This window comes from Poeciliopsis prolifica, unplaced genomic scaffold (genome assembly GCF_027474105.1).
Source record: "Poeciliopsis prolifica strain line A6 unplaced genomic scaffold, Auburn_PproV2 SCAFFOLD036, whole genome shotgun sequence".
Lineage (NCBI taxonomy): Eukaryota > Metazoa > Chordata > Actinopteri > Cyprinodontiformes > Poeciliidae > Poeciliopsis > Poeciliopsis prolifica.
Genome location: NW_026562411.1, coordinates 4,404,544 through 4,418,454, shown reverse-complemented (window position 1 = coordinate 4,418,454; position 13,911 = coordinate 4,404,544). Strand labels below are relative to the sequence as shown.

Here is a 13,911-nt window from a genome sequence, read left to right as displayed (position 1 = left end):
AATCGCAGCAACAAACAATTTCCTATCAGTGCGAGGATTCTTCCTTATGGGAAGTCCTCATTAAAAGAGGGGCTCTAAAAACACCTCTCTTGTAGATTTTAGTTGAGACAACAGGGATTCTACAACCTTTCGGAATTTAGTCAAGGTGTTCTGACAAGGCTTCCAACCTCGGAATTTAGCTGAAAAACATCAGCTGGGCCTCCAACCCTTTGGAATTTAGTCAAGTTGTTCTGACAAGGCCTCCAACCTTTTAGCTGATAAACATCAACTGCAATATATCAATTGTTTCACTTACGCTTTCTGTCGGCTCGTTCTGTCCGGTCGGATCTCGGCAGTCCCGTCGCTGGCAGACAAAGTCGAACCTAAGGCGCTGGCCTGGCAAAGAATTCACTTCCCGGGTCTTTCTCTCCAAGTCCTAATGACTCTGGCCGTGCACGGTTTCAGCGCGTCGTTCTTCATCTGTCAGCGAACAAAACGAGAGATCCGGGTCACAGCACCAAAATGATAGGTATTTGTGAATCTAAATAGAAGAACAAACAGACAACGCAAGTGAATTTTATGAAAGCTTTTGCAAAAGGAGAGATCCCAGCAAACCGCTGCTTCCAGCCGTTCACTGAGCGCTCTGAAGACCCTTAGTTAGGGCTTTATCTTTTATTACAAAGTAGAAAAGGAATGTGGAGGGAGGCAGATAGGAGTATCCCAAAGATACAAGTGGCTGCAGCTTCAAGGTCTGTACACAGCTGCAGCTCCAAAGTCTAACAAGTATGAGAGCTTTTCTCAGGGATGTGAATAATAAATCTTTTATAGCTACCAATGTAAGAATGATAACAAAATATAATTATTCTAACACTGACCTCTGTTGTTTCTTAACATCAGAATGAGAATGACTGCATGAGTTGAGGAGCTTATAGAAAATGACTCAACAGGAATTCACTTCAAGGAACACAGAAAATTACCAGGCAAACTAAAGATAAAGAATAAAACCAAAACTAAATGTGACAATGGAACTCCAAGGTGATGGGATCATGAACTCCAAACTGTGACTTTGTTTTTATTCAAAGACAGAAAAAAATACACAATTGGGAAAACATATATTTAGGTTTTTATTTTTGCTTGATATGAAAAGAAGATCAAAGCAATGTTATATTTCTGAAGTACAATAACCAGCAACCTTCCAGGAGAATATTCAAAGATACTGTTCAGTTTTTTAAAAAGGAGAAAAGTGGCAGAAAGTATAAATTATATGGCTGCTGAATTATTTTACATTTCATTAAATACATGAAGAGAAATATAAATAAAAATCAAAAAGACACCATGGATTAAATGTTATAACATTCTTTACATTAGTTTGCATGTTGCTTCTTTCTTTACAGTCTCCAGCATGTATATGCTGATGATATTCAAGTGTATTCATTCATAAAGCAGAACAAAGAAAACCAATGTAACATCTCTGGAAGATATTGTAGCCTGAATATTTTTTCTTATTGAATTGCTAACTTTACTCTTAATATTCTGAAACACCACCTTGGTTCATTAGCTACTGTAACATTTCTCACTTTTTTCTTCTGAACTGTTACCGCTTTGCCATTTTAGGGTGGAGGAAACTACAGGGATTTATTTGAAGGAATTTTTTACTGTACTTAAATATTAAAATGTGGTCAAGGCACACTGGCTACAATTTTGTACTGTGCATCTTATTATTTTATCTTACTTTTTGTTCTTGTTTGTATATCATAATTAATTTGTCATGAAGTTTAGCTTGACTGTGTGAACTGATCCAGACTCTCTGTCAGTGCCTGTTGCTGTCATTTCTGTGAAGCCAAACTTTATTTCTAGATCGATCACACGGTCCATTCCAAGTGACGTGTCAGGAGACTCGACAACAAATGAGCCAATTTTTTCCACTTTTGGTTCATCCACATACATGGGATTGTTTTTCTTTGTGCGATAAAATACAAAATTCACTTGCGTTTGGTCACTTTCTACGGGACTAAAGGAATGCTTTCTGGTTTCATTCCAACCAACATCCTCATCTATTTCAACAAGTTTGCAAAAAAGGTCAGCACACTTGACGACACCATCTTTGCTTGTGTATTTTTTGTCCTCCCTGTGCTTCAACTTCTTAAACGTCTTTGAAACATCTACTCCATAAGTATAGGCACTTTTTCTTGATGCCACTGCCCCTTGGTTTCTTCCAAACTCTACGGCTCCCTTTACAATGGCTTCTTGGGGCCTAAAAGGACACAACACTTTGCAGTTGTCAATAAACTCATCAGTAATGTACCTCCGTAGAATCTGACTTTCAGCAAAACCTCCCACTAACAGAATGTATTTAATGCTTCGGGTTTTGGAAAAGATTTCTCTTAGGCTCTTACTGATGCTCCACAGACTCTTTTCAAAGAAAGATCTCAGTTTGTGTTTGGATATTTTGATTGATCCCTCATCATAAGATGCTCCTTGAACTCGATTAAAGTATTCTTCCATGTCCTGTTTTTTCTGTGCCATCATTCCTAGATTATATGGACAGGTTATTTCCATATCTTCATCTTTTCTCTTGAAAAGTGTGAAGTCATACATAATTCTTCTAACCTCACTGGGATACTTTACTTCATACTCGTCCCAGATTTCAGGAGAGAATGTCTCTCTGAGGAACTCTTTAAATTTCCTGTCTACAGTTTGTCCTCCCATGTCGTTCCCACAGGCTTTGTGCAGCTCCTTCAGAAATCCTCCTTCAAGGATTTCATGAACAGTGATGTCAATGGTTCCTCCTGAAACACATAAAATGGAAGTTTTCGCATTAATGATCTCAAACTATATTCAAACGATTGCAAGAGTCCTGCAACTTTTGGAGGAGTCCCTCTCTTAAATTCAATAGTCAAACTTCCTGGGGGATTATGAGGAAAGTAAGAGGTGCAAAAGGACTTTTCATTCAATCATAAAAACAATGTCAATATTTTTGGTGAATGTTAAACTGTTTCCTCAGAAAACGTGACCCAAAGAACTATAATAAGCAAAGTAAGTGACACTTATTCTAACCACCAAAATGTTGAGTAACTGCTTTTCCAGAATACATTTCTACTGTCATAAATAATTATCCCGACTTTCTCTCCATTTATCCATCCATTATCTGAATAATCTTGTTCTTTCAGAGTTGAAATGGGAGCTGGTGCCTATTCCACCAGTCACCAGTTTATCACAGGGGAAAACAGAGACAGAAAGATCAAACATGCATTCAGAGACACTTTAGAGAGACCAGTAAAGCCAGCAGTCGTGCTTTTATACTCTGGAGAGAATTTCCACATGCACATGGAGAACATGCAAACTCCATGTAGAAAGGTCCAGGTGACGGAGATTCAAACTGGTGATACAGTTGGTCACACTGTTACCTTGCAGAAATAAAATATTGGAACGCTGTGCATGCCACTTCAACCAGTTTATTTTATTTTTTAAAAATCATCATATTTATTTAAAACAGCCACCAATGTCATACCTCCACAATCAACAACGATGTACTGAGTTCCTGGAGATTGGTCCAGTTTGCTTTCACCCCGGTTTTCTGCTATGAAACCCTCAGATGGTAGTTTCTTACAGTAAACTGAAGCTGCTTCTGGCTCCAGAGCAAACACCAGATTGTTTTGAGTTCCCTCTGTTACAATTCCTGCCTGAAAGCAATGAGAAAATTCATATTTTGAAACAGTAATAACAGTAATAATGTTACCACTGAGGTGTCTAACAGTCTCTGGGTTTTACCTGAGTTGCAGCTTCTCTCATGAACTGTTTAGCTGAATGATCCCAGATGGCAGGAACCGTCAGAACCCAGGTGAAGTCAGAGGCTGTGAAGGTGACTCCTTCAGTGTTTTGTTGGATCGTCTTCAGAGCGTCTTCTTTCAGGAATCTTAAAGCTTCTGCAAAAACCTTCAGAGCCTTCATTTCCCTCCCATTGGCTGCTTTAATTGTCAGATCTGTGGTGATTTTCTAGAGATATTTGATAATTATATTATTTCAATGAATAGAAGCATATAGAGACCATCATTCTGAAGAGAAAACCCATGCACTGCCTGAATTTTATTTACATATTGTTTCAATATCTTAAAAGTATTGTAAGATATTAAAATGTAGTTTAATGGTTTGAATTAAATTTAAAAAATATATTTTGCAGGCATAACATTCTAATGATAATGTAAGATAGAAAATGTGTTACAGTGATTTATAATAGATTACAAAACTCAAATATATAATTGTTGATAAATATTTATTACTCACTTTGTCGTAGAGCGACATCTTAAAGCAATCAAAGAAGAACATTGCTCTGCCATCTTTGCCTGATTGTTTTAAATAAGAGTTTTTAGCTTCATATCCAAAGCTGACAAATTGTTGATGTTCATCAAACAGGATGCAGGTTGGAGTCTTTGGGGTTTCTAGTCCAACTTCTTCACCCCAAAACTTCACATGTGGATCTACTTCTTCTTCTCTGGATGTCAAACTGAAGGCATATCCACTGTATGTTGTTCCAAAGTCGATGCTTATAATGTAAGATTCCCCCATTGCTGGAAGAGATCCTGCAGGTTGTGCAGAGGAAAAGAATCAGGAACTGAGAGGCAGGTGTTTCAGGTAGATATTTATATCTTCTCTTACTGGGCAGGACTGACAGAAAGTCCAACCCTTCAACGAAATGGCGTCTTGATTATTATGAATGTCATCTGTGACACATTCAGTTTGAACAAAACAAAACAGAGCAGCAGGAAAGTCATACAGCTGTAACTTCAGGTAAATGCATTAGTTCAAGCAGAGTAATAAAATTAAGTTGTTTTATAGACTAGGTGTAGTTTATATTTCAGACTAAAAAACATTTTTACTTTTCAATCCAATAAACAAGAGAGCTAAATTATATGCAAGTTATAAAGTGCTCAGAGGTCAGCACATTGCATAAGAGGAACTAAAGGTGATGTTAAACATGAATCCTCCAAAAATAGCATTAGTTTTGGTTGACAGTTATTTATATTGTCCAGATTTGATATCACAGCACCTTTGTTTATCACATATTACACATGTACACCTGGATAGCTGCAGAGGGAGATCCACAACTACTTAAAGTACATTTCTGTTAATGAGCTCAGTGGTGTTCTTGAAACGAAAAATAAACACCACTAGCCATGTATGTTTGTGCTTGTGGAATAATAACTGAAGTAGTTATGTATGCACTTAGTCTAGCAATTCAGGACTAATTCTTTAATTGCTGGGATGATTAAAGAATATGTAATCTTACTTTAGATGTCATGTTAGACTTCCCCAGGTAGTGCTATTATTAGTGTGTGAATGTGTGCTTGAATGGAAATGTCTGATTTCATGTAAAATCCTCTTTGATTGTCCTAATAAAGCACCACATGAGTCTGATGTCATTTCATTTATTACTTTAGAACAAACAAGAAAAAATGACGGTCTCAAATGACAGTGAGACCTGGAGGGGTGTGGCCGATCTGAACTCGAGTGATGTTCTGTTGCTGGACTTCTGTGCTCGTTACAGATTGTCCATAACGAACACCATGTTCAGGCATAAGGTGTCCATATGTGCACTTGGCACCAGGACATCCTAGGCCGCAGTTTGATGATCGATTTTGTCATCATTTCGTCGGATCTGCGGCCGTATGTCTTGGACACTCGGGTGAAGAGCGGTGCGGAGTTCTCCACTGACCACTACCTGGTGGTGAGTTGGCTCCGGTGGTGGGGGAGGATGCCGGTCAGACCTGGCAGGCCCAAACGTATTGTGAAGGTCTGCTGGGAACGTCTGGCAGAGTCCCCTGTGAGACGGAGCTTTAACTCCCATCTCCGGCAGAGCTTTGAACACGTCCTGGGGGAGGCGGGGGACATTGAGTCTGAGTGGACCATGTTCCGTGCCTCCACTGTGGAGGCGGCTTATTGGAGCTGTGGTCACAAGGTCGTCGGTGCCTGTCGTGGTAGCAACCCTCGAACCTGTTGGTGGACACCTTCGGTGAGGGATGCTGTCAGGCTGAAGAAGGAGTCCTTTTGGGCCTTTTTGGCCTGTGGGACTCTGGAAGCAGCTGACGGGTACCGGCAGGCGAAGCGACTTGCGGCTCTGGTGGTTGCTGAGGCAAAAACTCGGGCATGGGAGCTACTTCGAAGAAACCATGGAGAAAGACTTCCGTATGGTTTCGAGGCGATTCTGGTCCACCATCCGGCGTCTCAGGAGGGGGAAACAGTGTAGTACCAACACTGTTCACAGTAGGGGCGGTGTGCTGATGACCTCGACTCGGGACGTTGTGGGCCGATGGGCATAGTACTTTGAAGACCTCCTCAGTCCCACCAACATGCCTTCCATTAAGGAAGCTGAGCCTGGGGACTCTGGGTTGGGCTCTCCAATCTCTGGGGACGAGGTCGCCGAGGTAGTTAAAAAGCTCCTCGGTGGCAGGGCCCCGGGGGTGGATGAGATTCGCCCGGAGTATCTTAAGGCTCTGAATGTTGTAGGGTTGTGTTGGTTAACGCGACTCTGCAGTATCGCATGGACATCGGGGGCAGTTCCCCTGGATTGGCAGACTGGGGTGGTGGTCCCCCTGTTTAAAAAGGGGGATCGGAGGGTGTGCTCTAATTATAGAGGGATCACACTCTTAAGCATCCCTGGCAAGGTCTATTCGAGAGTACTGGAGAGGAAGGTCCGTTGGATAGTCGAACCTCGGATTTTGGAAGAGCAGTGTGGTTTTCGTCCTGGTTGTGGAACACTGGACCAGCTCTACACCTTCAGCAGGGTCCTGGAGGGTGCATGGGAGTTCGCCCAACCAGTCTACATGTGCTTTGTGGACTTGGAGCAGGCGTTCGACCGTGTCCCTCCGGGAGTATGGGGTACTGGGCCCTTTGATACGGGCTGTCAGGTCCCTGTATGACCGGTATCAGAGTCTGGTCCGCTTTGCCGGCAATAAGTCGGGCTCGTTCCCGGTGAAGGTTGGACTCCGCCAGGGCTGCCCTTTGTCACCGATTCTGTTCTTTACTTTTATGGACAGAATTTCTAGGTGCAGCCAGGGTTTTGAAGGGATCTGTTTTGGTGGCCTTAGGATTGCATCCCTGCTTTTTGCAGATGATGTGGTCCTATTGGCTTCATCGGGACGTGATCTGCAGCTCTCGATGGAGCAGTTCGCAGCCGAGTGTGAAGCGGCCGGGATGAGGATCAGTGCCTCCAAGTCCGAGACCATGGTCTTGAGTCGGAAAAGGGTAGAGTGCCTTTTCCGGGTCGAGGGAGATGTCCTACCCAAGTGGAGGAGTTCAAGTATCTTGGGATCTTGTTCACAAATGAGGGAAGAAGCGAGCGGGAGGTCGACAGGTGGATTGGCGTGGCGTCCGCCGTGAAGCGGGCGCTGTACCGGTCCGTCGTGGTGAAGAGAGAGGTGAGTCAAAAAGCGAAGCTCTCAATTTACCGGTCGATCTACGTTCCTACCCTCATCTATGGTCATGAGTTTTGGTCATGACCGAAAGAACAAGATCGCAGATACAAGTGGCCGAAATGGGTTTTCTCCGTGGGGTGGCTGGGTTCTCCCTTAGAGATAGGGTGAGAAGCTTGGTCATCCGGGAGGGACTCAGAGTAGAGCCGCTGCTCCTCCACATCAAGAGGAGCCAGTTGTGTGTGTGTGTGTGTGTGTGTGTGTGTGTGCGTGCGTGTGTGTGTGTGTGTGCGTGTGTGTGTGTGTGCATGATTGTTTGTCCTGCGTTGCTCTGTGATGGACTGGCGACCTGTCCAGGATGAAGCCATCTCTCAGGTCCATCCTGCAGTGATCATCTGCACCCTCTGTTGACAGCCTGGAAAATCCAAGAGACGTCACCATCCATACAAGAATACAACAGATCGCTGCAGTTGTTCTATGTGCTGCCTTTGTGTATAACAAGTGCTCTAAAAGTAAAGCATTTATAGAGCTTTCCTTAGAGCTTTTCTAAGCTTTTGTTGTATAATCTTATAAAACTTTTATAAGTTTTATTTATAAAAGCTTAAAGAGCTTTCAGAAGCTCTATAAGCTTTACTTATTAAAAGTAAAGCTAACTAAAGCTTTACTTTTATAGGCTTTACTTATAAAAGTAGCTTACGAGCTTATAAAGGTTTTTTCTGGAAACAAGTCTGACTGATAATAAACAAGGGCATTTCTTGGAAATTCTTTGGTTTGTGTTGTATGTTTTTTTCTTGACTGGGAGAACTGGATGATTGTGTATTGCCACGCAATTTTATTTCATTGTACATGAAAAGGCTGTTACTATTTGGAATATCTAACTGGTGTTTTACCATCCTAGTTTAAAGTAATGTTGTTTTCTATGACCATCTTGACACTAAAAATGTAAGCATTGCTTTAATTCTCTGTGTTAATTATAGATGGGCTGTAAGTGAGGCTCTTTAAAGACTGGGAACATCTTAAACTGAAAGTAGACAACTGATAACTCGTTGTACTGGTCAAACATCCTGGTGAAGGTCTTGATACTGTTTATCATACATTCAGCGATGAATGAATGTCCTAAAAGGACATTCATTCATTCATTCAGATCTTCAAGTTACCGTGGCTGTACAAAGTATTCATCTTCTTGGATGGTTACAATTTTTATTGCTTTTACAAATCAATTATGATCAGTCAAAGTGAAAACTGAGTTTTACAAAATGACAAATAGAAATAGGTAACATAAAATGGGTAAGTGCATAAATATTCACCCCTTTAAGTCACTATTTAGTAGATTCCCTTATGGCAGCAACTACAGCATTGAATCTGTGGGGACAGGTCTAAATCAGGCTTGCAGTTTGGACCCCACAGGTTTCCTCTATTGCTCAAGTCCTGGCACAAATTCTCTATCAGATTGGATTCTGGGCTTTGACTAGGTCACTCCAGAACATCCACCTTGCCCTTAAACCATTTATGTGATGCTTTTGGTTGTTGTTTGGCAGGGAAGTAAATATTCTCTAAAGCTTTTGTTTTCTTGCAAATTTAAACAAATAGTACCTTAGAATTTCCTTATATTTTACTGCATCCATTTTACCTTCTACCTTTGCAAACCTTCCAGTAAAAGCAATAAAAAGGTAAGACGTCCACTTTTTAGGTAATGCACACTGCTCAAAAAAATAAAGGGAACACTCAAATAACACATCCTAGATCTGAATTAAGGAAATATTCTCTTTGAATATTTTGTCCTGTACAAAGTTGAATGTGCTGACAACAAAATCACACAAAAATCAGTATATTTTATTCATATAAAATATCAGACAATGAGAGCTAAATAAATTATTTAGCATCCATCTATCTATCAAAACAACAAAAAAGTACTAGATGAAAATATCATAGATGGAGACTGTAATAAAAACAAATTCAGTAGAGACAATAATGTCATGAAGGACAATCGCATGCATTGAATTCATACAAGATCTTACATCACATTGTCTCCATGTACAAAGGTATGTATATAAATATACACAAAGAAAGACCATTATAACTATTCTATCTCAGCAGCTGTTGCACATCTTGTTGTCTTTAAATTGCCCTTGGGGCAAGTGATTTATCACCATCTTGATATCAGCCCCGGATCCAGATGTGTTTAGCAGGGGGGGCATCGGTTTATTCTGAGGGGGCATGTTAAACGAGGTTTTACTTTAATATGAATACAAATCATTGTGAAACCTTTCAAATAAAATAACCATGTTTATTAGTATCTGATGTTATCCATGGTGGTTCGGAAAAACACATAACGACTTGATAACAATGATAAACAGTTGTAGCAGCGGAAAACAGTGACTACCGCACAGGTCTGGGAAGTGTGGAAGACTCTATTGCATCAAATGGAGACAGCTGGCCACTCTGAGGTAAAATAAAAAAAAAAACAGCCTCCAGCTGAGGTTGGGCACAGCTGACTCTGTGGGCGGGAAATGCCCTCCAATGCCCTCCAATGCCCTCTAGTGCCCGCCTATCCCGCCAGGCCTGCTTGGTATTGAGCTCTCCAGAGCTATTGAACTTCATACACATTCTTGGATAGCAGAAATGATCTCTTGACTACTGGGTCGTGCACATGATGTCAATTAATGGATGATTATTAAGGTTTTGCTAAACTGCAACAGTCTGAATCAAGAATGCCAAAGCAGGGAAACATCTGAGACTTTAAGGACAGTGTGCCTTGAGGACACACTGTTCCACTGATGAAAAACATCAATGGAACTCAGTTAATCTTAATATCTAATGGTCCTGTATGGTCTGAATAAATGAAATGTTCACCTAGAAACCCTGCATGGCTCTTTGGGTATCTTACAGAGAAAGGATTGCAGCATTTTAAGGTTAGCCCTACGACTTCTTAAACCGCTCTGATAGACATACTCCATAGGTATAGTCACTTTTTCTTGATGCCACAGCACCTTGGTTTCTTCCAAACTCTACAGCTCCCTTCAAAATGGCTTCTTGAGGCCTAAAAGGACACAACACTTTGCAGTTCTCAATAAACTCATCAGTGATGTGTCTCCATAGAATCTGACTTTCAGCAAAACCTCCCACTAACAGAATGTATTTAATGCTGTGGGTTTTGTAAAAGATTTCTCCGAGAATCATGGTGATGCTCCACAGACTCTTTTCAAAGAAAGATCTGTTTCTGCTTAAATATTTTGATTACTCCCTCATCATAAGATGCTCCTTGAACTCGATCAAAGTATTCTTCCATGTCTTGTTTTTATAGAGCCATCATTCCTAGATTCAGTGGACAAGTTATTTCCATATCTTCATCTTTTCTCTTGAAAACTGTGAAGTCATACATAATTCTTCTAACCTCACTGGGATACTTTACTTCATACTCAACACAAAAGCATCATTCAGATATTAAAACCAGAATTTTGTTGCAGACATAATATTGTAATAACATCAGCAGTGTAAGAATAAAAATGGACTTTAAAGTTGACTGTTTTTAAAAATATGTTCTTTAAGTATCTGTTAAACACTCACTATGTTGTGATGGTATGTTATAAAACAGTTCTGTGAAAAGATTAATCACCTCCACATCCTTCCTGATGTATTATTACCATTTGAAGAAATTAACCTGATCAAAAATCAGTCAAAGTCAAGGGGAGGGTCTTAGTGCTGTCAATCAATCATGCTAACTAGCCTGGTATTCACAACAGGCTCTGATGTCAGGAGGAAACTGCAGCTTATATGGAGGGCATTGACAGCATCAACACTCTGATTGGTTTTCTAACTAGCACTGGGAAAAGGCAGAGGAGATCAATTTCTTTACTGTTTCACTATCTGTCATAGTGTTTGTGAAATAAGAAATTTTTGCTTCATATCCAAAGCTGACAAATTGTTGATCTTCATCAAACAGGATGCAGGTTGGAGTCTTTGGGGTTTCTAGTCCAACTTCTTCACCCCAAAACTTCACATGTGGGTCAACTTCTTTCTCTCTGGGTGTCAAACTGAAGGCATATCCACTGTATGTTGTTCCAAAGTCGATGCTTATAATGTAAGATTCCCCCATTGCTGGAACAGGTCCTGCAGGTTGTGCAGAGGAAAATAATCAGGAACTGAGAGGCAGGTGTTTCAGGTAAATATTTATATGTACACTTTTATTGGGCAGGATTTACTGGAAGTCCAACCCTTCCATGAAGCAACACCTTGACTATTATGAATGTAATCTGTCTGACACATTCAGTTTGAACAAAACAAAGCAGAGCAACAGGAAAGTCATACGAATGTTACTCCAGCTAAGTGCATTAGTTTAAGCTAAGTTATAGAAGGAAATCATTAGTTCATCAACAAGATTCTACAATTGTTGGATTAATTAAATATGTTGACTCATGGATGGTATCATAATTAATTCTTGTTCTTTCTAAAAGTTGAACAAATGGCTGACGATTCTCTTCAGTCTCATCGTGAGATAAGGTAAATATGTGATTTTTCTTTGAAAAAGTGTGCAAATAATTTCAAGAAATGTAAATATAATGTCAGCAAAATGTTCTTTAGTAAATCCTTTTTTGTCTTTTTTTATTCCATGCATTTTATGTACAGATGTTTATTAAAAGAAACAGAAGACAGCCTGACCTCCCTCAACAAACGGTACTGTATCTCAGCAAATAAGAATAAAACTGAAGAAAATTTCAGAGCATTTGCTCTTCATAGTTTTACTCCCTGCACCCAAAATAATAACAATGACAATAGATTTGTATCTCTACAGACCAGGCTTTCAGAGCACATTTTCTGGATAATGTTCTTCACATGGGATTCATTGAACTCATTGTAACTGACAGTTTTGTGTTTTTTTTCTTCTATGTCATGTACGTCCTGATTTACATGACCAACACATGTCTCATGTTTGCCTGAAGAATTGAAACTATGGAAGGCAAACAACAACAGCAACATAAGAAGATAAGGTAACTTTTTAGACAAATTAAACTAGAACCAAACAAAGACATGCTGTTTTTAACATCTTACAGCAAAAGACCGAAGTGTACATATAGGTTAAGTTGATAAGAGAAACTGGAAGGAATTAGTGGTACATTGGTATGTAGAGGAGTGAATATAAACCACTGGGCAGATTGTAGGTGAGAAATGTTTTCATAGTAAATTCTGATGGTGATGAACTGATCTCTTAGTGATGACATTGTTCAAGGGCTATTTATTTTGTTAGGTTTGCCGTTGCGTATACTTGCGACAGGTTTCCAACCAGAAACCAGACCAATTTAAATTAGGACTTTGTTTCAGTTGCCAATAATAACTCAAAACCATGGTGAGATAAACCGTCTAATGAAGTGGTTACACAGATTTTGAAGTGTTAAAACATAATTAATCCTATTTGTGAGTTTTGGTGTACCCATAAATCTAATCTACAAGCGATTTCTGTAAACAACAACCATGGATGAAAAGCTGCTTCTCTTGGCCCACTGGAAAATGACCAAGATTCCTTCAAAACACAATCTAATGGGACACTGTAAATAATTCCTTTGTAAATAAAGGAGTTATTCAAGCCTAAAATATGTCACATGCCTGTTTATTTAATACTTTAGCAGCAGGCTTTTGGATTGAAAAAGCCAAAAGCATGGTCAACAGCTTTTGACACTGTCGACCATGACATATTACTGAATCGACTGGAGAGTTGGGTTGGACTCTCCGGTTCAGCGCTCGACTGGTTTGAATCTTACTTAAAGAACAGGGATTACTTTGTTTCAATTGGAAACTTCTCATCAAAGAGGTCAAAGGTCACATGTGGGGTACCCCAAGGTTCAATCCTAGGACCCCTCTTATTTAATATTTATATTCTTACCATAACTATGCGGATGACACACAGCTCTACATTACGATGTCACCAGGTGACCTTTGAACCCAACCAATCACTGAATAAATGTTTAGAACAGATAAATGTGTGGATGAGCCAAAACTTTCTCCAACTGAACAAAAATAAAACTGAAGTCATTATTTTTGGACCTAAAGAGGAACGATCTAGAGTCAATGCACAGCTTCAGTTATTACAACTAAAAACTAGCGATCAGGCCCGAAACCTGGGAGTAGTGATGGACTCGGACTTGAACCTCCAGAGCCACATAAAGACAATTACAAAGTCAGCCTTCTATCACCTGAAGAACATCTCCAGGATTAGAGGACTAATGTCTTAGCCAGATCTAGAGAAACTCATCCAGGCGTTTATCTTTAGTCGCATTGATTATTGTAACAGCGTCTTCACAGGTCTGTCCAACAAATCAATCAAACAGCTGCAGTTGATCCAGAATGCTGCTGCTCGTGTTCTCACTAGAACCAGGAAGATAGAGACATAACACCAGTTTTAAAGTCACTCCACTGGCTCCCTGTAGCTCAAAGAATAGATTTTAAAATACTGTTGTCAGTTTACAAATCACTGAACGGTTTAGCACCACAATACATCAAAGATCTGCTGTTGTTGTATCAAACTTCC

General features: G+C 40.1%; 1 protein-coding gene across 1 annotated transcript; it reads right to left on the bottom strand.

Annotated features, from left to right (window-relative positions):
- Nucleotides 1–1,105: 1,105 nt before the first annotated feature.
- Nucleotides 1,106–4,563, bottom strand: LOC129374470 (heat shock 70 kDa protein 12A-like). The gene is made up of 4 exons (XM_055052917.1): nt 4,264–4,563; nt 3,751–3,975; nt 3,491–3,662; nt 1,106–2,768 (listed from the first exon to the last, which is right to left on the bottom strand). The coding sequence occupies exons 1-4, from the start codon at nt 4,543–4,545 to the stop codon at nt 1,738–1,740; spliced, it is 1,710 nt and encodes a 569-aa protein (XP_054908892.1). The 5' UTR covers nt 4,546–4,563; the 3' UTR covers nt 1,106–1,737.
- Between the last annotated feature and the right edge of the window lie 9,348 nt (nt 4,564–13,911).